The 23,848-nt window shown below is 34.1% G+C and overlaps 1 protein-coding gene across 3 annotated transcripts in view; it reads right to left on the bottom strand.

Annotated features, from left to right (window-relative positions):
* The window catches only part of PCDH11X (protocadherin 11 X-linked), a 797,150-nt gene that overhangs the window by 662,927 nt on the left and 110,375 nt on the right, over positions 1 to 23,848 (bottom strand). For all 3 annotated transcript variants that reach the window (XM_073227421.1, XM_073227423.1, XM_073227424.1), the window contains one exon: positions 10,428 to 12,923. In XM_073227421.1, the coding sequence (XP_073083522.1) occupies positions 10,428 to 12,923 (2,496 nt within the window). The remainder of the gene's footprint in view (positions 1 to 10,427; positions 12,924 to 23,848) is intronic.

The following is a 23,848-nucleotide window of genomic DNA, read 5'->3' as shown; positions in this document are numbered from 1 at the left end:
GATGTTGATGTGCTAAAAATTATTTTAGGTTCCTTGATGATGTTAATGAAATTGATAGCCTCTGCTGACAATAAGCACTTCAAAAAAATCAGAAAATATGTTATTGCAATGCAGAAACAACTTTATTTATAGGTATTTCACTTAATACAGATTACACACACTTTATGCACTGAAATTACAACAGATACAACCAGTATTAATGTCTACACTTATTCCAGTTAAAAGATGCTCTGTAATATTCATTCCAATATATTCACACTATAACTTTATCTTTTTTATAACTACAGCTACAAATAGCAAAGCAAAAATAAAACTTCAAAATTGTTGTGAATGCTCTCATATTTTAAATATTGACAATTTTAATATCACACAGGTTTTCTTCAATTGCCAATCTTAACTATTAGCTTCAGTCAAAAGCAGAAATGATAATGAATTGTACACATTGCCCAATCTGAACACTGACCCTATCCTTATAAATATTTCTGTTATTTATGTCTATCTGTAGTTCACATTGAGCTGTTTATGAAAATGTATGTGTGTATATACATACATGGGTAGGTATGTATATGTTTATGGAAAATCCATATCTCAGTCTTTTGATGGAAACATAAACCAACAAATTTAAAGACATGAAACTAAAAATCTGACATCGTGTAGAGAACTACTTGTCTTTTTTATGGTTTCATAGGTATTAAAATTAAGTAATGTATTAATGCAAAAATAAGGAAGATTATTTTAATGGACTTTTTGGTATATGTTTTACTTATACCAACTAAGAGGGATTGACTATTACTGAAGGAAAATTTATCTTAGCCTTTTTCATGCAAAAGAAGTAGAATCTGCAATACTACTTATACAGGAAAAAGCAATTTAACTTTTTAATGTGTAATATAATGTTACTGGGTATATGGTCATTCAGAAAACAGGGAAACTTTATGAAAACAAGTACTGCAGTTGCATGAAGCAAAATAATTTGAATAAAAGCAAAAATTCACATGGCACATATTCTGAATGCAGTGAATATGACAGGAGTTTTATTAAATAAAAGGTAATGTATAGGATGATATAAGGGTGATTATAGTTTGGAAGTGAGGCATAAGGGCTTAAAGGGAGAGAGAAAAATATTGTAAATGAAGATGTATAACCTTTGAACAAATTGTACTTAGGTTGAAGTTTAAATAGCTTTTTTCTGCCAGAAATTTGGCAAACATAAATATACACACATATGTGCAAACATGTGTGCTTATACATACACTATTCCATTTTAATTCCACTATACTTCAATTACTTAAACATCAAGTTAAAATGAATTTTCCTCTAGACACACAATTAGGCATATGATTTCTAGAGTTTAGTATGTTTACCTTTCAATTCTCACACCTAAACTTAGTTGTACATTCCTCACTTTTATAATTTATGTGCATTTTGAAATAAATGTGTGTAAAGCTTTATAAACAAATAAACTTTATATGGATAAAGTTGAATTGTAGCACCATGTGTAATTTTGCTCTTAAATGTTAACAGTTACTCTTAGTTCAGATAATGATAACTTTATATAGCATGCCAAACTCTTTTTCCTACGTAAAATGAAAGTTATAATATTATTCCATAATATTAAAGTTTGTATCTTTATAAAGTCAGACAATTTGTCAGGTAGGAAAAAATATCCCCATGTTGAGTGAGAAGTTGTATTTTGCCTCCAGATGTTTTGGTATCATGTAGACAAAGCCATGATACCTATCTATAAGAGAACTCAACATCTTTTCTTCAATAGCTGCATTTGTGTGAGAAAAATGTAATTATTCAATCTGAACAGCATACATAATGTACCCAATTTTCTGCAAAAATGGCATCTAATACATAGTTCTGTATGATATGATGAAAGGAATAAAATTAATAATGAAATATAATCTTTCACTTAAGAACTCATAGATTAGTTGCCAGAATCCAGGTAATTCCATTTTTGTGAGCTTTTTCTCACCTTGAATATGAGATTAGGTCTGTGTTCACATACCAAAAGAGCTGGTCAGTTTTTTTTTTAATCTGAGTTATTTCACGATTGTGACACTGAGCAACTATTCAAGCTGCATATTTCAATTACTGGAACTATTTTTATGTGAGGTAAAAGTGTTTATGAACAGTTCACTTCAGTTATAATGTATTACTGAAATGGTGATTTGCACTGATTTTGATACTGAAGTAGAACTGATATGTAATAAAGCAAATAAGTACATTTTAAAGTTTATTTTGTGGAAAATATTTTTTTCTACCAGAGTTAATTTCTACCATCAAATAGACTAAAAGTAGTAGTATTTAAATTTTTCTCTAATTGAGTATCTAATGAAAAAATTTTGTTAGCTGATGCTTTTGCCAAGTGTTAAGACAAAAAGAATGGAAATGCTTTTTTAAACTGTGTTTCAAAGATAATAACATTTTATGAAGTAAATAAATGAATAACAAATACAAGGATCCAGGACAAGGGACACGCAGATATTTCTAAGACAGCCATTGAAATAGTTTTTCATTATAAATCAATTTGACTACCTGAAACCTATTGGATTGTGATTTTCTTCTCTTGACAAAAAATAAAATTACTCCTAATGGATAGTAACTGTGTATATATGAATAATTAAATATAATTTCTTCAGAAGAAACAGTTAAGGCAATTTTAATTGAGAATATCTAGAACATGAATAAGGTAAGACTTAGTTGTGTGACTTCTTGGAAATAATTAAATAACTTAGTTGTTTCTTCTGAGGAATTTTTGTCAGAAATTTAGATGACATTCTTTTTAACTAAAAAAGCTTTTCCATCAGACTTGATATTTTCACTGAGAGGTTAATTTCATGGTGGAGATATATAGTATGCGTATTACACTATCAACTAATCAAGCTATACTATTGCATGAATTTGTTCAATCATACATCTATAAAAATAAACAATATGTATAATAATCAATTATTACTATGTGTAAACAATCCTGCATGGATAGCTTATAATAGAAAAAGAACAGAAAAATTCTGTAATTTTAAAGTGCACCACTTCCAATGGCTATACAGCCTTTAAACAGAATTACTAATTAAGTTGTAAAGAGAATCTTAGTAATATAGTTTAAAATAAAAACAAATAAATTTAAAATTCTTGATCTAAAATCTATCTCCACTTTCCTAAATCTTTCTACACTGAAAAGTATTGCATGACAATAGAAATAAGGGCCAATGACTACTCTAGAATTTAAAGTCTATTCCTAATTCTGAGTACCACATAAAACCATGGATGTCACATATGAACATCCATAATGCACAAAAAAACAAATTGCACATAGTTCTTTTAAAAAATAGTAATTATATACAACCCATACCGCTTGATATTATCACAGCACCTTTGAATATGCTAGAAACTTAAATATAAATAATATTTAAAACAAACATAAGCTAAGCTTCACAAAATCTAAGAAAATACATCTATTACACAAGAGCACTTATAGAAAGTATTTACAGAGTGTGGCTTAAATTCATATAAGATTTCTTAAGATCTGCTTGTCCTGTAGCATTTCTGTTAAGATCGGGCTTCATATCACACCTAGCTAGACACACAATTACAAAATCTAATTAAACAGTAACGAGTACAGGCAGCAAAATAGTAAACGGAAGCAGTATTACTTTATGTGGATGAAAAGATTAGTAAATATTGTACAAAATAGTGGTTTATTGACTGAATCTAAATTCAACTTTTAAAAATTCTAAAATATATGTATTCTCATTGATAATGTGGACAGGGTGGACAACACAGAAAACAAGATGTATACATACAAGATTAGTTAACAGATATAATTCAAACTATTTTATAAATTTTAAAATTTAAATATTTGAAAATAAAAATAACTTAAGAAATGTAATGGCTCGAATATCCTACTTCTGAAAATAAACTTTTATATTTAAAGTAAAGTGAGGAAATGCATTTTAGATTTTCCTTTTTTCAATTTATGCACTGTAGATTTTTTAAAAGGAAAATAAGACTTCTCTGAGTGTTTGCAGGGGTGAAAGTATAGAGCACATTGTAGTTCATCAATTATACAGTCTACTTAATATTCAATAGATTAAGTTAACCAAAAGTTCCTTTTCTTTATCTATGACAACTAGTTTTAAGATTTGCATTTCTTCTGTCTTTCTCTATTTGCTGAGTAGAATAAGAACCAGAGAGACCATTAGGTCTCTTCATTGGGAAAACACCAGTAGTCTATTAAACCAACACAAGAAATGGGAAGATATCTGAGAACTTCTAAGCCAAACATGTAAATATAACAATAATTAAATTGAAAGTGCCACCAAGTCAACTGATAAGAGGGAACCAAGTAGGAACATACATAATTTTGTTCTCTGTGGCTTTTTTGGAAAACTAGTTTCAGTGCTATGCACATTGCTCTCAAATGATGTTTCCTCAAACATAAGCAAAGGAGAGATAAACATAATTAATAATCAAAAGCAGAATCCATTTTCAACTGTGGCCCAGTTTTAAATACAGTTAAATCTCAATCATCATTGGTTTGTACATAAAGTAAATATTTTAACCTCAAAGAGCAGGAAAAAAATTAATTGTGAAGTTCCTTTTTCACAGTTGTATTCTGAGAGATGGATTCACTTGCAGCTTTAAAAATAAAGTTTCTATTTTCATCTTCTGTAAATTCAACACCCATAAAATTATTGAGGATTTTTTTAGACCCTAGATAACTACTACAAAACATTTTTGTCTTCATATACATATACAAAGAAGTACTTAGGACTTTTTCTTATTACAGCATAAAGGAAAGGGTCACTGAAGTGGAAGAAAAAGGAGATATTCTCCCTTAGCTCACAGAGTGTGCAGGAAAGGCTAGACCAGGGTGGTCATGACACAAGCATTTAAAATGCATTTACATAATAATTTTATATGCAAATTGTCATGAAGCCACAGTGGTTTATTATGGGACATTTGAAATACTGATTCATTTTCTTGGGTATCATCATTTTATTCACAGTTAAATTTAAACTATGGATTTTGGAAACTCCTACTCTTAGTACATCTTGGTATCTGCAGGGCACTAATTCCTGGGGGTATAGTAAGTTAGCTCAATTTTGACATTCCTTGAAATGATGTGAATTAAACTTAAATATTTAATTTATTAGGAAGAAATGAGAGAGGAGTTATGAAGTTATTCTACATGAAAAACTTTCACAAAGGTAAACTTTAAGTATTTTCCTACAACAGATGTTTATAAATATGTGATACAATATTATAACTTACATGATATTTCACATTACCAGTAAAACAGTTACACTCACAGTCATTATAGTTAACTAACGTTTAAAAAGAAGTATGTTCAAAGAACTTGACATTGAAGGTACAAGAAATTCTGTACTGAGTAAACGGAAACACTAAATTTTAACAGAAATCTCTTTAAAACTATTACCTACATATCAAATATCCAAGAATTACACTGATACAAATGCTAAATAGAGCATATACCTTTTCTAAATACCTTTACATCAAAGAAAACTCCAAATTATATACTAATATAATGTTCATACATAATAGATCAAATCCTATTCCCACTTTGCAAGGTAAAATTATACACAATAAATCATTTGAATGAAAATCCAGGAAACATGTGCTATGTCATGATTATAAGGGTCCTTTATACTCCCCTTGTCCCAAGAAATCAAGTTTTAAAAAAAAATTCTGTTAGTGCTATCAAGTCATAAGCAGCTTAAAGAATATAGTGTAACATTGGAACTAGTCATTCTTTCCTCAATAAAATATACCCAATTTGAGGCATTTAGTCATTTGCATAGGAAGTGACTTAATCAACATACTGTGAAAGATTAGTTGATTCAAATTTCTCAAAGTAATGAAATATACTTGTAGTTTAATGTCAGAGAAATAAAATAGATGTGACTATTTAGATGTGACTCTAGTACCTTATAATTTACCTAAGTAGTTTCAAAATTAAGATAAAATATTTTAAAATATCCTATCTAAATCCTTGTTCCTACTTACATAGACTGGATTTATGTTTCATTATGCAAGAGCTATCAATAAATATTTTTTAAATATCAGGGAGTATAAAGAACTTTACATTCTTCTTTTGGCCGATAAAAGTAGAAAGAATGTTTTTTTCAATATTTATAGAAAAAGAAAATTTGATTACCACAAAAATAATTGTTTAATGATTAAAGTGGTGGAACAACATGATTACAATCAACATAGAAATCCAATAAGATTATTTTTTATCATCCAGATTTTAAGCAGAGTGATGGGTGGTTTTAATCACTTTCTCAGCAACACCGTATTAGTGAATTTTTTTTTAGAAAATGAGCTAGTGTTTTCTTGTTTTTTTGTTTTTGTTTTTGTTTTCTGGTCTCTAAAAAAATCTCTTGCCCTGGATACCTTTCAGAGGGTAGCTTGGATAGTTCAGCTTCACTTCCAAACTCCCAGAGATGATGTTTAAACTCTTCAGCAATCAGATAGGGCAAGTAATTCCATGCTTCATAATCAATACATTAACCACCAGTTCATAACCCAAGACACCATTATATTGCATCAAGTTTGTTGACATTTGGAGCAAGCAAAAGGAGAAACAGTATGAAAAAACTTTCATTACACTGCACTGTTTCTTCCACAAATTTAAAATTTTGCACAGAGATAACGTAAGCATAAGATTCAGTGGCATGCCGTTTTTAAGGTGATTTTTGTTTTGCTTGCCTTTATAATGGGAAATCCAGATTACAAAATTAATTATCTTAACCAAAATTTTAAGTCACATATCATTGGAATTTTTGGAAGGGGAATGGAATTATGTTGTTCCTAGAAAGTTATATCTCACTGCAGATTTCAATAGTTGATGTCTTGGAATCAGTCTAGGACAAGAAAAATAACATGTTATCAAAATCAGATGGTTGTGTTCTAGGAGTTTCAATTGCCAAGCATGCTACATGGCTAAAATTTATTACTCAAATACAGATGCACAAAATCAAAGTTACTGATTTTAACAATAGTGAATATTGTTCCCATCACAAGTTAACTCAGACTTCTGTTACCATTTTCAATCCATGTATAATATTTATACAGCATGGTTGCATCGATGAATTATAACCATTCAAATCTTCCACCATTTTTACCTAATTTCTGAAACCACAAGACTATTCTAACTCTAATCACAGAAATTTGTTAGAGTGTTTTTTTTTTTTTTAAAAGAAGTATCTAATACATTTTTAAAACAGTGACTGGTACATAGAAGTCCCTCAAAAAATCGTACTTTCATTTTTATTCTATTCTTCAAGTGTATAATCTTTGTAGTATTTTAATGTTAGACCTGTGGTTTTAGCAGTATATCTTTTATGCGACAATTATCAAAATTGATTCTAAAATGGTTATATGCACTGTTTTTCTAGTCAACCAAATGTTTTTGAAACAACCAAATGTTATCTTCATGCTGTGAAAATTGTTAATTGAAGATCAACTGTAGAAACAACTTTTAAATTTCATGTTTTTCATTGTTACTATTCTATATACCAAAATACCTTCCATATTACTAGTAAAAATTCATACTAAAGAAGAGCATCATTACCCCAGCCTAATGATTTTATGCAATAGATATATTTCTATCTAATGAATGTTCCATATTTTTTCAGAACACCAGAGTCAGAAAAAAATATAGAAAATATTTGATTCCCTTTTTAAAATATGAAATTTGTGATAAATCTCCTTTTATCTTATGGCCTTTAAGGACCATTTCATTTGTTTACTTTCCTATTTCTATTCAGATGAGTAATGAACTACCTGTAAATAGCATCCTTTGAAAAAGGTGTTTCTCACTTCACTTAAATTCAATTGGAGTATTTTTGCCATCTTCAAACAATAGTATTTTATCCCACTGTTAGAATTTTCTTAAGGAACAATGAATTTTCATCACATTAGCTGATACCTTTACCTCATTTTGTATGATGTTTCTTTCAAAAGAAGACACCTACTGTATTTGAATTTTTAAATACATGAGTTCTTTTTCAGTGCTTGTTAGCATTCTGCAACATGAGCGAATATAAGATGCCTCCTCTGGCATTGATCAGCAAATGAAGAGTATATAGATACAAGTTATTTTTAGTACCATTTTAATCTGTTCAAGTTTACCAATTCATGCCCAAAAGATATATAGTAAGTAATCTGAAACGATTAATGACAAAAAATATATGACTTACCTTTTTTGTTAAGATGTAAAAAAAACAGAATAAGTTATCAGAGAACTCATTGACTCTAAAATAGTTTTATCTAGTAAGTACCTAATGATAACCAAAAACTTACTTTCATTAGCATTTATTTTCTTATTTTGTCTATTTCATGAAGTTATTTTTCCTGTATTTAGGAAAATATCTTTTAGATAATAAAATGGAATCCCATCATGGAAAAAGTGATTCATTTTATTGATTTTAAAGGGTTACAAAGTATCAATAAATTTTAAAAAGAAGATATTTAGAAAATACTTCAATATTTTTCTTTCTTCCATGCCTTGCTTACTGTATGGTTTACATGCTTAAGTAAAATAAGTCTAGCTAATAAAACATCTCCACGCCTTCAAGAAGAGTTGAAACCAGAATTTGCTTTCTTTAACAAACTTCATGAGCCAATCTACTGAAAATGATGATCTGCCAGTGCAATTCACAAACCCCACCCTTTGTATACATTTTTAAGTGAGTCTTAATTCAGGGAAAAGTGCTATTAGGATACACAACACAAATAGTTATTCATAAAGACACTTTTCTGTTGAGAAATGTGTCCAATAAACAGAATAATAGTAATAAGAATTAAAAAATAAAAGCAACCTTTTGAATGGCTGAATGTAAACAAAAACACACCCTGAGCAGATATTAAGCATCTACAGTGCTTGCCACCCACCTAAGATCCACCTAGGTAGGAAAACACCAGGCTCATTCCAACTGTAGAAATAACCACTGCCCTGTAAACTCAGTAACACTTACCTGAAATCTTCTACACAGAGACTAGCGCTCTAGTTTACCATTTACAATAGCATAATTATGGACCTATCAACTATATTCCAATCAAAAAATGTATCTACAATTGAATTAGGATCCGACCTTCACTTTGTGATTAAGAAAGGTTGATGTTATTGTATAATTTAACTATGCATATCCTTGAATGATCTCGATTCTTAAAATTATTTCCTAACTTGTGGTAAATTATTTTGTTATTTTGAATCCTGATAAACTTCCTTAAATCTCTAACTTTGGTTACACAAAACCTGTTTGACTTTCACATTACAAGCATTGTATTAAGCCTGAATAAGTTTTCAAACTCTTTATTCACTGAAACTGAGAAGAAGACCTTTTAGGAGTAATGCAGACAAAATACTAACGTCAACATGTGTCATGAGTTTGAGAGAATAAATGTAGATAAATTCCATCACTTGACTTTATTGAGGAAATAACCAAACTTAAACAATTTATTTCTGCATTTCTAGATAAATTTTTCTTTATTTCTTCACAGAACATAGATAAAAATCACTCTATAAACTCTTCTTTTCATAAATTTATTGGGTTTTGAATTATTGTACATAGATTTCTTGGATCTTAATATGCCCACACTTTCCTCTGGGCCCATTGGAAAAAACAAACATGTTTCATTTTCCAAAAGTCATTATCTTTTAAGAATATCTCCTGAAGGGCTCTGAGTCCTTGTGTAACTTTGCAAATACTTAAATGAATATCTAAAATAGAGATCTCATATATATTTCATTCTCTTGCTTGAAGATGAGAGTGAGAAGCATGCTTTCATTTTGCTAATCCCATTCTTGCCATATTGTGTGAATATAGATTTTATGAATCAGTATAATGGTGCATTCCTAATCTAAAAGTGACATTCTCTTTATTGTGGGAGTTTGGGAGCATAGCAAGTAGGGAGGATATCTTGATGCTATTTTGTTATCCTGGGCAAACAGGTTTTTCCCAAGTGAAGCTGGGATTCTTGACACCATTAAGTATTAAGACCTGCTTATCACATTCTAAAAAGCTTTACTGTGATGTACCTAGCCCACATGTTCTGATCCTCATGCACACAATGGTGCTGAGGACAGTGCCATGAACCTTTATTTTGGAGTTGTCCAGTATATTCTCTAGCAAGAAGTATCATACGGCCATCTACAGATAGCATTGCCCTTATTATAATCATCATTCTGCTCCCAATGACAGTAAGTTATTTTTTTCTGATTTTCTGTCAAATGTAAAGTAAGTGTATGTACCTTTGGATACTACTGAACGATATGATAGTTTTGATCCTTCCTTGAAGTCAGTAGATTCTGCAAAGTTTTACTTCAACTGAAAATAATTTTTAAAATAAAATAAAGTTTAAAAGGTTATTTAGAAACTTGGATTACCTACCATTCTGGTGTGCACAGACACAGGGGTCTTGAAAGTTGTCACTGGATAGCTGCACTCAGAAACACTGTAGGGATCAGAACTGCTGGAGGAACACTTGGAGATGGAATCGCAGGCCACAAAAGTATTATCAAGCGGCAGTTCCTGGATGATGTGGTGCTTCAAATTCAGGGGAGTTTCAGGCTGGATCTGGAAAGCAGGCTGTGGAGAGGCAGATTTGTAGTGCCGGGCCAAATCAGGGCTATCAGGCTTGAAAGTCGTAGGTGTAGTTCCCCAGTTGTACTTGCCCATGGTTTGCTCTTCCAGCTCAATGGGCAGGTCCAGTGTGATGCTGTTGCCATCATTGTCAGCATCATCCACCTTGGTTTCTTCAATATGTACAAAATTAAGCAGCAAGTTCTTAGGGGCATGCTTCTTCTTCTTCTTCTTCTTCTTCTTCATCATTATCATCTGCCTGCTTTCTGGGTTTGGAGTAACCCATTCAGAATTCTGCTTGTTTTTCTGAGCAGCCTTAAGGTGTGGTGACTGGCGGCATCGTACTACAGCAGTAATGAAAATAACAAGGATGACAGTTACAGTACCAGCAACAATGGCAACCATGATCTTGACGTAGTCACTGGTTGGTGAGGTTGCATCTGCTGTTTCAATATTTTGGGTCACTGGTGTTTCAATGTTTTTGCGCACTAATTCATGAATCAGTGTAGCATTGGTCACTGACTCATTCACGAATAGATTAATAATTACAACATTGAAGAGTGAGTCAGGTTGTCCTAAGTCCTTAGCTTTGACGACCAGTCTGTGTAAACCGAGGTCTGCAGCAATGCATTTATCCTTCAGTGTAATGTTGCCTGTTGTGTGGTCAATTATAAATAGACCTTTTGTGTTTCCTCCTACAATGCTGTAATGAAGCTCTGCATTCATGCCAGTATCATTGTCAACAGCAACTACCGTGAAGACCACTGTGCCTGGATTCGTGGATGGCAGAACCAATTCATAGGAGTAGTTGGAAGAAGGGACAACAAAAACTGGTTTGTTGTCATTGACATCAACCACATTTATGGTCACTTTGGCAGTTGAAGAACGTGATACCCTACCACCATCCTCAGCCTTAACATAGAAAGTATAAGATTCTTGTTTTTCTCTATCAAATGAAATATTTGGTCGGATCACACCAGTCTGTGGATCAATGGTGAAGTCATCATTCACATCTAAAATGGAGAGAGTGACTGCAGAATTTTCTCCATAATCAGGGTCAGTTACAGTGATTAGTCCTACTGTGCCATGTCTTGGAAGGTTTTCTGGGACATAGAAGTTGTACTCATTGTGAGTGAAAATTGGACTGTTGTCATTCTGATCAAGAACCGTCACTAAGACAGTGGCATTGGTTGTTAAATGTGGTATCCCATTATCTTTTGCCAGAACTGTGAAGGAATATTTTTCTTGTTTTTCTCTGTCCAGTTTCTTTACTGCTGTCAGAATGCCTGTACGGTAATCCAGGTTGAATTCAGATGGTGCATCAACACCTAGCAGGTAACTGATCTCAGCATTACGCCCACTATCTGCATCAGTTGCACTTATTTTTGTCAACTGGGCACCAGGAAAGTTGTTCTCAGGAACGGAAATACTTATGAAAGGCTGGGTGAAAACTGGAGCATTGTCATTTTCATCTTTCACTTTGATGAGGAGCATGGATGATTGATTCAAAGGGGGTTTGCCAGCATCTGCAGCTAGTAATTTAATGGCATATTCTCTTGTGGACTCATAATCAAGATATGCAGCAGTCTCCAGGAGGAACTGATTACTGAACACTGGCCTTAATCTGAAAGGAACTTCATGATCTGTGAAGCATGTCACTCTACCATTATGGTCAGCATCTTTATCTGTCACAGTTATGAGAGCAATTTTGGTGTTGAGTGGAGCATTTTCTGAAAGAACCACAGTGCCATTGATTGGATTGATGATGTATCTTATGTCAATTGATGGAACATTATCATTGATATCTGTAACATTTACTAGCACCATTGCTCTGGCTGGCATCAATCCACCATCACTGGCCAAAACCAATAACTTGTGGTTTGGTGATTCCTCCCTATCCAGTGGTTCTTTGATTGTAATAAGTCCAGTGGTAGTGTTGAGATGAAATAGCCTCTTGACGATGTTGGAGACTAGATTGCTGAAAAAGAAGTTAATCTTGGCATTTTCACCTATGTCAGCATCTGTAGCATGGAGCTGTGTCACTGATGTACCTACAGGAGCATTTTCTGGTACACTGACTTCAATCTCACTCTCCTTGAAGACTGGGTGGTTGTCATTTGTATCAGAAACACTTATTTGCAAAATAGCAGTACTGGATCTTTGAGGAAAGCCACCGTCTTCAACCTTTACTTTCATTACATATGTATCCTTCTCTTCCCTGTCTAACTCCTTTTGAACAATCAGCTGTGGCATCTTATCTCCTTCTGGTGTTTCGATGACATCAAGCCCAAACATACTTTGACCCTGGAAAACATAGAATGATAGGTATTTTAAAGTATGCTATTATATAATGAAACCAGTTTTCAATTTCTTGAAGCACATGGCATAGGACCAGCTCAGGAATAGGTGCCAGAAGACTTGAGGTCTAAGCCCTAAGTCTGCTTATAACTAATATTCTGAGCACAGCAAATGCTTAACATCTCTAGGCATTTGTAAAATTAGAGAGTTGTGCTAGAAGATATTCTGAGACTTTTTTGGTTAACAGCATTTTAGGGTAATAAATGTAACTCTATGTAAACTATTAAAGTTTTTGAAAGGAAGAACTATGTCGAATTTTGAAAGAATTATTGTTGTTTCATAGGGTGAATGAAGTTATACATGAATTAACCATGGTTACTCCAAATGAATTACAATATTTTATTGTAGATTTCAGTTGTCTAGAATGCCTTTTCACCATCAAAAGTAACAATCAAGTGTAACATATTCATCCAAGACAAAAGCACACACCTAGTAACACCTAAAACCTTTGGCAGAAGGAGAGAATACACAAACTCTGGTAAGAATAAAACTTAGATAAAATACACAGAATTTCCTTTTTTTTTTCTATAGAAACAAATGTTAAAAGTGAAATTTTCTTGGAAATCAATAACACAAAGCGTCAAAGACAATGGAATGATTCACATGCCAAAATGTAAAATTAGAAAATATAGCTTGAAACAGCAACTGTTTTCCCTTCATGTCCATGAAGTCAGATTATGGGACTGTTTCTCAAAAGCAGTCTCCTCTGGTTCTAGCTTCCCCCAAATCCGCCAAGCAGGAGGTTAAGTTAATATAAAATTGTAAAATACTTAATGTACATAGGCTCTCTTAATTACTGCTGCTTATCAGCACACAAAGGGTCTCACACTCTTAACAACTCATTTAAATAGCCAGTTATCTTAATTTTGACTAAGTATAATTTATCAAAAGAAAATAAAAAAATTTAAAAGGGCCCTCTCTAAACTATAAGATGAACCCTACACAGATACACAGTCATCTTGCTAGCTGACTGGCTCTCGGGGGTAATCCAATCCGATTGTTATTTTAGCACTGTGACAGAAATGAGGAGTATGACAAGATACTTGGAGGCTGTAAAGATCAGAAGAGGACCTGAAGATACTTATTACATAGGTGACTTATGATTCTTTTTACACACACATACAATAATTTTTAATTCGTCAATGCATTTTTTTTAAACAAAAGTTGCTCACATGTGGCAAGGATCAGTTATTGATCTCCCACTTATGTGATCTGCCATAAAAGAACAGGATAATATCTGAAGGTTTTATTCATAATTTTGTAATACCTGTGTTAAAACAAGACTCTAAAAGTTAGAAACTAATAAAGGACATCACATTTTCAGGGACCACTAGATTATATGGTGAGATTGTGTGATCATTTATCTTTAAAAATTACCAAAGTGTTGTAGTTGCCTGTATATAATCTTGTACAGTACTCAAGTACATCTACCTTTCTCTTCATGAATTGCTTGAAGATATTTCTTTTTTTGCTGAGATTCACAGACTTTTATTCAAACCCAGAACTATAATGTATCTTGGTGAAAGATGTTTATTATGAAATATAAGGTAGCATTTCAAAAATATTAATTAATATCATGTTTCTGCCAATGTGATTTAAAAATTTTTCATATGAGGTAATCAATGTATATTGTTATCTTGCCTTTAATTCATACAACTAAAGTAAGCATTCTATTAATATCATGTTCATATAAACCAATAAACAATATGCCTTCACTTTGAATAAAGTAAACAGCAGAGGTAACATTCTTCATGTCATTTCTATTTACAAGTGTGAAAATTAGCAAACTGAAATCTATTCTTCAATTATGTATTTTAAGATCAAATAGAATTTTAGGACAATAATATCAAATATAAATACAGCATTTACTATTATAATTTGATATAAACAACCTTAGCGATAAGTGATACTCTTATTTTTGTAAAAATATTTCAAAGGGCTTTTAGGAAGGTTCAAATCTAGAATATCTCATTGATGGGTTAAAAAGTTCTATATTGCACTTCATAAAAATCAATGGCACTTAGTACTATTTTGTTAATTCTTGTCATGCCAATATTGAATGACTAATATGGTCACAGCATTCTTCCAGGCACCAGGGATATGGTGGTGAGTAAATATATTTCACTAATGTAATGAAATTTAATTCTAGCTGAGAGAAAACTGATAACAATCTATTTAATAATGGTACTGATACAGACTTATATTAATTAATAATTACATTTTTAATAATTTAAAGTGTTATTAGAAATATATAAGGGAAACTACTATATATAATATAGTATAAAAAGACCAACTAAATACTCTTAAGTTCTTGTATTTATGACTGGGAAAAAATGTGCTGGCTTTAATTTTACATATTTATATTTGTGTAGTTTGTGTTTATATATTTAGAGTTTAGTCTTACACGTTTGCCTGAAGTTTCAATTGACCTTTGCTTTCTCAAGCAAATGAGGGTGAATTGATATTGGTTGAAAAACCCAAGAATAACATCTTCATTGTCTTTTATTTTATGTGAAGTGACAGTAATCTTACAAGATAGATTTTTCAAATTTTCAAGGTGATAGTTGAATATATATACCAGATAATGGACAATGTCCATATTGCTTTTCTATCTTCTATGACTGTTCTGTCCAATATGGAAGCTATTAGCCACAAGAATTTAAACTTAAATCTTAATTAATTAAAATTAAATAAAATCTAAAAATCAGTTCTTCAGTCTCACTAGCCACATTTTAAGTTTTCATAACTACACATGTGTAGTGGCTACTGCATTGAACAGTACAAATACAGAACATTTCCATTACTGTACAAAGTTCTATTGTACTTTTCTGTTCTAAGATGGCATATTTTTCTTTAACAAAAACTCTACTCTATATTCTGTCAAGTGATTGCATGTATACCTGCCCAGGTGTTTATAGCTCTACAAATGACTTGCTAGTTTACATATTAAAATTTCATATTGTCCAAGGAATTTGAAGAGGAGTTATCTGTATGTAAGACATAAATAATTTTCAACAAAGTTTGGGCTAGATATCTAAGTTTGATGGCAAAGTATGGTGCCAACATAAGCTTACTCCAATTATTGAATGACTATTCCAAGGTTGTTCCTGTCTTAGCTTCCTCAGAAATAAAAAATGACTAACATATGAATCGAACTTGAGTTCTGCTCCATGGCAGTTAGCTCAACTGACATTCACACCCACATGACCAATGAAAAATCTGAAGACCTTTGCCTTATGATAGACCAGGACACGGGAATACTGGGAAAAATGAAATGAGGAAAAATGTACGACTCCTTAGTTCACCACCTTGCTAACTTTAGTGTAGATATGTCCTATGTATTAAAAAAGTAAAAAGTTTAGGATAATTGACTTGTAGCACCCTGAATTCCAAACCTACTTAAATAATTTTCCCTTGTTTAAAGGGACAAACTCTACCCGAGAAACCCCTTGGATGCTTTTCTCCCAAATGTCCATTGGTACTTTGGTAAGAGTACTAGCTATCACTCAAATGTGTGTCTCTTGGTAATTTACTTAACCCTTGATACACTAATGAATGTGACTGTTGGGTAAAATGGCATCAAACTTCATTTATATATGTCTATGGTAACCCCTCTTATCTGTGGTGGATACATTCCAAAATCCCCTGTAGATAGCTGAAACCATGAATAGTACCGAATGCTATATATACTGTGCTTTTCCTATACATACATTCCTATGATAAACTTTAATCATAAATTAGTCACAGTAATAGATTAACAATATCTAATTAAAAAATAGAACAATTATAACAGTATAGTGTAATACAAATTATGCAAATGTGATCTCTCAAAGTATCTTATTATACTATACTCAGTCTTCTTGTGATGATGTGAGATGATAAAATGCCTATATGATGAGATAAAGTGAGGTGAATGATCTGGGCATTATGACATAACATTAGGCTACTATTGATCTTCCGACCATACCTCAAAAGGAGGGCCATCTACTTTCAGACAGTGGTTGACCACGGTTAACTTAAACCACAGATAAGGGAGGACTACTTTAATCTCTAAGAAGAGCACCCAGCATATATGAGATATTCGATAAGCACTTGTTAGATGAATAAATGTATGAATTAAAATGATAATTCCTATTTAAAAAGACAAAAGGACAAAGGGAAGAGTTTGGATGTTATTGTTTTTAATTCTCAGTCTGCGCAGGAATAGGAATATGCTATAACTGCTGACAGGTTTTTATCTTTTACTTTAATAAAACTATCCAGAAAACAACTTCAGATTATTTTACAAAAAAATATTTCTTCCTGTTAAGGGTATAATAAGCTAAAGTATCATTCTCTGGTAAAAATTTACAACCTAGTTGTAAACTTTTATTTTCAGAAAAATAAGTACTAACTATGTTAAGTGAACAGTGCCTTCATTATTTATAAAATGTAGAACCCTATATCTGTCAAACACATATACATACAAACAATAAAAATAGGAAACAAGGGGCGGAGCCAGGATGGCGGCGTGAGTAGAGCAGTGGAAATCTCCTCCCAAAAACACATAGAGCTATGAAAATATAATAAAGAAAAATCTTCCTAAAATAGAAACCACAGGACACAGGACAACATCCAGACCACATCCACACCTGCAAGAACCCAGCGCCTTGCTAAGGGGGTAAGATACAAGCCCTGGCCCGGCGGGACCCGAGCGCCCCTCCCCCCGGCTCCCGGTGGGTGGAAAGAAACCGGAGCAGTTTTTGTTTTTGGCGAGCGCTTTTTGGAAGCCTTAAAGGGACGGGCCCCCGTTGCTAGGGAGACAGGGCGGCAGGACCAGTGAGCGGGTGCCTGGGACCGGCAGCTGAGGACAAAAAAAAGAAAAAAAAAAATCGCTTCTTTTTTCCTTTTTTTTTTTTCCTTTTTCTTTCTTTCTGTTCCCTCTCTCATTGTTGCTGTTGTTGTTTTGGTTTGGAGAGTGCTTTTTGGAAGTCTTAAAGGGGCAAGACAGGTCACTTAGACCAGAGGCAGGGAATCTGGGGATCTCTGGGCACTCTAACCCCCTGGGCAGCAGGGAGCACAGAGACCCCTTACGGAGATAAATAGCCTCCTGGCCGCTCCCCCTCTAACGGGGCTCCACCATTTTGGAAGAACAGCCCCAGCCAGGCCAAGCCCACAGCAACAGCGGAGATAAACCCCAAAGCAACTGGGCAGGAAGCAGAAGCCCTGTCTGCGCACAGCTGCCCAGCACAAGCAACTAGAGGTCGCTATTCTCCCAGGAAAAGGCCACAAACCAACAAGAAGGGAAGCTCTTCCAGCGGTCACTTGTACCAGCTCTGCAAACTATCTCTATCACCATGAAAAGGCAAAACTACAGGCAGACAAAGATCACAGAGACAACACCTGAGAAGGAGACAGACCTAACTAGTCCTCCTGAAAAAGAATTCAAAATAAAAATCATGAACATGCTGACAGAGATGCAGAGAAAAACGCAAGAGCAATGGGATGAGATGCAGAGAAAAATGCAAGAGCAGTGGGATGAGATGCAGAGAAAAATGCAAGAGCAGTGGGATGAAGTCCGGAAGGAGATCACAGATGTCAGGAAAGAGATCACAGAAGTGAAAAAATCCCTGTAAGGATTTATAAGCAGAATGGATAAGATGCAAGAGGCCACGAAGGAATAGAAGCCAGAGAACAGGAACGTATAGAAGCTGACATAGAGAGAGATAAAAGGATCTCCAGGAATGAAACAACACTAAGAGAAATATGTGACCAATACAAAAGGAATAACATTCGTATTATAGGGATACCACAAGAGGAAGAAAGAGGAAAAGGGATAGAAAGTGTCTTTGAAGAAATAATTGCTGAAAACTTCCCAAAACTGGGGGAGGAAATAATCGAACAGACCATGGAATTACACAGAACCCCCAACAGAAAGGATCCAAGGAGGACAACACCAAGACACATAGTAATTAAAATGGCAAGGATCAAGGACAAGGAAAGAGTTTTAAAGGCAGCTAGAGAGAAAAAGGTCACCTATAAAGGAAAACCAATCAGGCTAACATCAGACTTCTCAACAGAAACCCTACAGGCCAGAAGAGAATGGCATTATATACTTAATGCAATGAAACAGAAGGGCCTTGAACCAAGGATACTGTATCCAGCACGACTATCATTTAAATATGATGGTGGGATTAAACAATTCCCAGACAAGCAAAAGCTGAGGGAATTTGCTTCCCACAAACCACCTCTATAGGGCATCCTACAGGGACTGCTCTAGATGGGAGCACCCCTAAAAAGAGCACAGAACAAAACACACAACATATGAAGAATGCAGGAGGAGGAATAAGAAGTAAGAGAAGAAAAGAATCTCCAGACAGTGTATATAACAGCTCAATAAGTGAGCTAAGATAGGCAGTAAGATACTAAAGAAGCTAACCTTGAACCTTTGGTAACCACGAATCTAAAGCCTGCAATGGCAATAAGTACATATCTCTCAATAGTCACCCTAAATGTAAATGGACTTAATGCACCAATCAAAAGACATAGAGTAATAGAATGGATAAAAAAGCAAGACCCATCTATATGCTGCTTACAAGAAACTCACCTTAAACCCAAAGATAAGCATAGACTAAAAGTCAAGGGATGGAAAAACATATTTCAGGCAAACAACAGTGAGAAGAAAGCAGGGGTTGCAGTACTAATATCAGACAAAATAGACTTCAAAACAAAGAAAGTAACAAGAGATAAAGAAGGCCACTACATAATGATAAAGGGCTCAGTCCAACAAGAGGATATAACCATTCTAAATATATGTGCACCCAATACAGGAGCACCAGCATATGTGAAGCAAATACTAACAGAACTAAAGAGGGAAATAGACTGCAATGCATTCATTGTAGGAGACTTCAACACACCACTCACCCCAAAGGATAGATCCACCGGGCAGAAAATAAGTAAAGACACACAGGCACTGAACAACACACTAGAACAGATGGACCTAATAGACATTTATAGAACTCTACATCCAAAAGCAACAGGATATACATTCTTCTCAAGTACACATGGAACATTCTCCAGAATAGACCACATACTAGCTCAAAAAAAGAGCCTCAGTAAATTCCAAAATATTGAAATTCTACCAACCAATTTTTCAGACCACAAAGGTATGAAAGTAGAAATAAATTCTACAAAGAAAACAAAAAGGCTCACAAACACATGGAGGCTTAACAACATGCTACTAAATAATCAATGGATCAATGAACAAATCAAAATAGAGATCAAGGAATATATAGAAACAAATGACAACAACAACACTAAGCCCCAACTTCTGTGGGATGCAGCGAAAGAAGTCTTAAGAGGAAAGTATATAGCAATCCAGGCACACTTGAAGAAGGAAGAACAATCCCAAATGAATGGTCTAACAAAGGAGGCCTAAAGTCAGCAGAAGGAGGGACATAATAAAGATCAGAGAAGAAATAAACAAAATTGAGAACAATAAAACAATAGCAAAAATCAACGAAACCAAGAGCTGGTTCTTTGAGAAAATAAACAAAATAGATAAGCCTCTAGCCCAACTTATTAAGAGAAAAAGAGAATCAACACAAATCAACATAATCAGAAATGAGAATGGAAAAATCATGACAGACTCCACAGAAATACAAAGAATTATTAAAGACTACTATGAAAACCTAAATGCCAACAAGCTGGAAAACCTAGAAGAAATGGACAACTTCCTAGAAAAATACAACCTCCCAAGACTGACCAAGGAAGAAACACAAACGTTAAACAAACCAATTAAGAGCAAAGAAATTGAAACGGTAATCAAAAAACTACCCAAGAACAAAACCCCTGGGCCGGATGGATTTACCTCGGAATTTTATCAGACACACAGAGAAGACATAATACCCATTCTCCTTAAAGTGTTCCACAAAATAGAAGAAGAGGGAATACTCCCAAACTCATTCTATGAGGCCAACATCACCCTAATACCAAAACCAGGCAAAGACCCCACCAAAAAAGAAAATTACAGACCAATATCCCTGATGAATGTAGATGCAAAAATACTCAATAAAATATTAGCAAACAGAATTCAACAGTATATCAAAAGGATCATACACCATGACCAAGTGGGGTTCATCCCAGGGATGCAAGGATGGTACAACATTCGAAAATCCATCAACATCATCCACCACATCAACAAAAAGAAAGACAAAAACCACATGATCATCTCCATAGATGCTGAAAAAGCATTTGACAAAATTCAACATCCATTCATGATAAAAACTCTCAGCAAAATGGGAATAGAGGGCAAGTACCTCAACATAATAAAGGCCATATATGATAAACCCACAGCCAGCATTATACTGAACAGCGAGAAGCTGAAAGCATTTCCACTGAGATCGGGAATCAGACAGGGATGCCCACTCTCCCCACTGTTATTTAACATAGTACTGGAGGTCCTAGCCACGGCAATCAGACAAAACAAAGAAATACAAGGAATCCAGATTGGTAAAGAAGAAGTTAAACTGTCACTATTTGCAGATGATATGATACTGTACATAAAAAACCCTAAAGACTCCACTCCAAAACTACTAGAACTGATATCGGAATACAGCAAAGTTGCAGGATACAAAATTAACACACAGAAATCTGTAGCTTTCCTATACACTAACAACGAATCAATAGAAAGAGAAATCAGGAAAACAATTCCATTCACCATTGCATCAAAAAGAATAAAATACCTAGGAATAAACCTAACCAAAGAAGTGAAAGACTTATACTCTGAAAACTACAAGTCACTCTTAAGAGAAATTAAAGGGGACACTAACAAATGGAAACTCATCCCCTGCTCATGGCTAGGAAGAATTAATATCGTCAAAATGGCCATCCTGCCCAAAGCAATATACAGATTTGATGCAATCCCTCTCAAATTACCAGCAACATTCTTCAATGAATTGGAACAAATAATTCAAAAATTCATATGGAAACACCAAAGACCCCGAATAGCCAAAGCAATCCTGAAAAAGAAGAATAAAGTAGGGGGGATCTCACTCCCCAACTTCAAGCTCTACTACAAAGCCATAGTAATCAAGACAATTTGGTACTGGCACAAGAACAGAGCCACAGACCAGTGGAACAGATTAGAGACCCCAGAAATTAACCCAAACATATATGGTCAATTAATATTTGATAAAGGAGCCATGGACATACAATGGCAAAATGACAGTCTCTTCAACAGATGGTGCTGGCAAAACTGGACAGCTACATGTAGGAGAATGAAACTGGACCATTGTCTAACCCCATATACAAAGGTAAACTCAAAATGGATCAAAGACCTGAATGTAAGTCATGAAACCATTAAACTCTTGGAAAAAAACATAGGCAAAAACCTCTTAGACATAAACATGAGTGATCTCTTCTTGAACATATCTCCCCGGGCAAGGAAAACAAAAGCAAAAATGAGCAAGTGGGACTACATTAAGCTGAAAAGCTACTGTACAGTGAAAGACACCATCAATAGAACAAAAAGGAACCCTACAGTATGGGAGAATATATTTGAAAATGACAGATCCGATAAAGGCTTGACGTCCAGAATATATAAAGAGCTCACACGCCTCAACAAACAAAAAACAAATAACCCAATTAAAAAATGGGCAGAGGAACTGAACAGACAGTTCTCCAAAAAAGAAATACAGATGGCCAAGAGACACATGAAAAGATGCTCCACATCGCTAATTATCAGAGAAATGCAAATTAAAACTACAATGAGGTATCACCTCACACCAGTAAGGATAGCTGCCATCCAAAAGACAAACAACAACAAATGTTGGCGAGGCTGTGGAGAAAGGGGAACCCTCCTACACTGCTGGTGGGAATGTAAATTAGTTCAACCATTATGGAAAGCAGTATGGAGGTGCATCAAAATGCTCAAAACAGACCTACCATTTGACCCAGGAATTCCACTCCTAGGAATTTACCCTAAGAACGCAGCAATCAAGTTTGAGAAAGACAGATGCACTCCTATGTTTATCGCAGCACTATTTACAATAGCCAAGAATTGGAAGCAACCTAAATGTCCATCGGTAGATGAATGGATAAAGAAGATGTGGTATATATACACAATGGAATACTACTCAGCCATAAGAAGTGGAAAAATCCAACCATTTGCAGCAACATGGATGGAGCTGGAGAGTATTATGCTCAGTGAAATAAGCCAAGCGGAGAAAGAGAAATACCAAATGATGTCACTCATCTGAGGAGTATAGGAACAAAGGAAAAACTGAAGGAACAAAACAGCAGCAGAATTACAGAACCCAAAAATGGACTAACAGGTACCAAAGGGAAAGGAACTGGGGAGGATGGGTGGGCAGGGAGGGATAAGGGGGGGGGAAGAAGAAGGAGGGTATTAAGATTAGCATGCATGGGGGGAGGGAGAAAGGGGAGGGTGGGCTGCACAACACAGAGAGGACAAGTAGTGACTCTACAACATTTTGCTAAGCTGATGGACAGTAACCGTAATGTGGTTGTTAGGGGGGACCTGATATAGGGGAGAGCATAGTAAACATAGTATTCTTCATGTAAGTGTAGATTAAAAATTAAAAAAAAAAAAAAAAGAAAGAAAGAAAGAAAAGGGGGATTACTCCTTAACAGGATAAAACTATTGGTAAATCAAAGATCAACGCATGCTTTAAATATCCTTAATGTTGATCACTTAAAGGGTGTCAGATGATCAGCTATGGAGGTACTCTTTTCTGATAATATTCCTTTCTCTTAATTAAAAAAAAAAAAAAAGCAGTTACTGTGTGCTGACCTCCAATGAGTTCTGCACAGTGGTATAGAGGGCATGTCAAAGTGTGGGCAAAGGGTCTGTTTGTTTCTACGCAGAAGAT

Source organism: Manis javanica, chromosome X (genome assembly GCF_040802235.1).
Source record: "Manis javanica isolate MJ-LG chromosome X, MJ_LKY, whole genome shotgun sequence".
Classification (NCBI taxonomy): Eukaryota; Metazoa; Chordata; class Mammalia; order Pholidota; family Manidae; genus Manis; species Manis javanica.
Note: the sequence above shows the minus strand (reverse complement) of the source record. Positions and strands in the feature narration are given on the sequence as shown.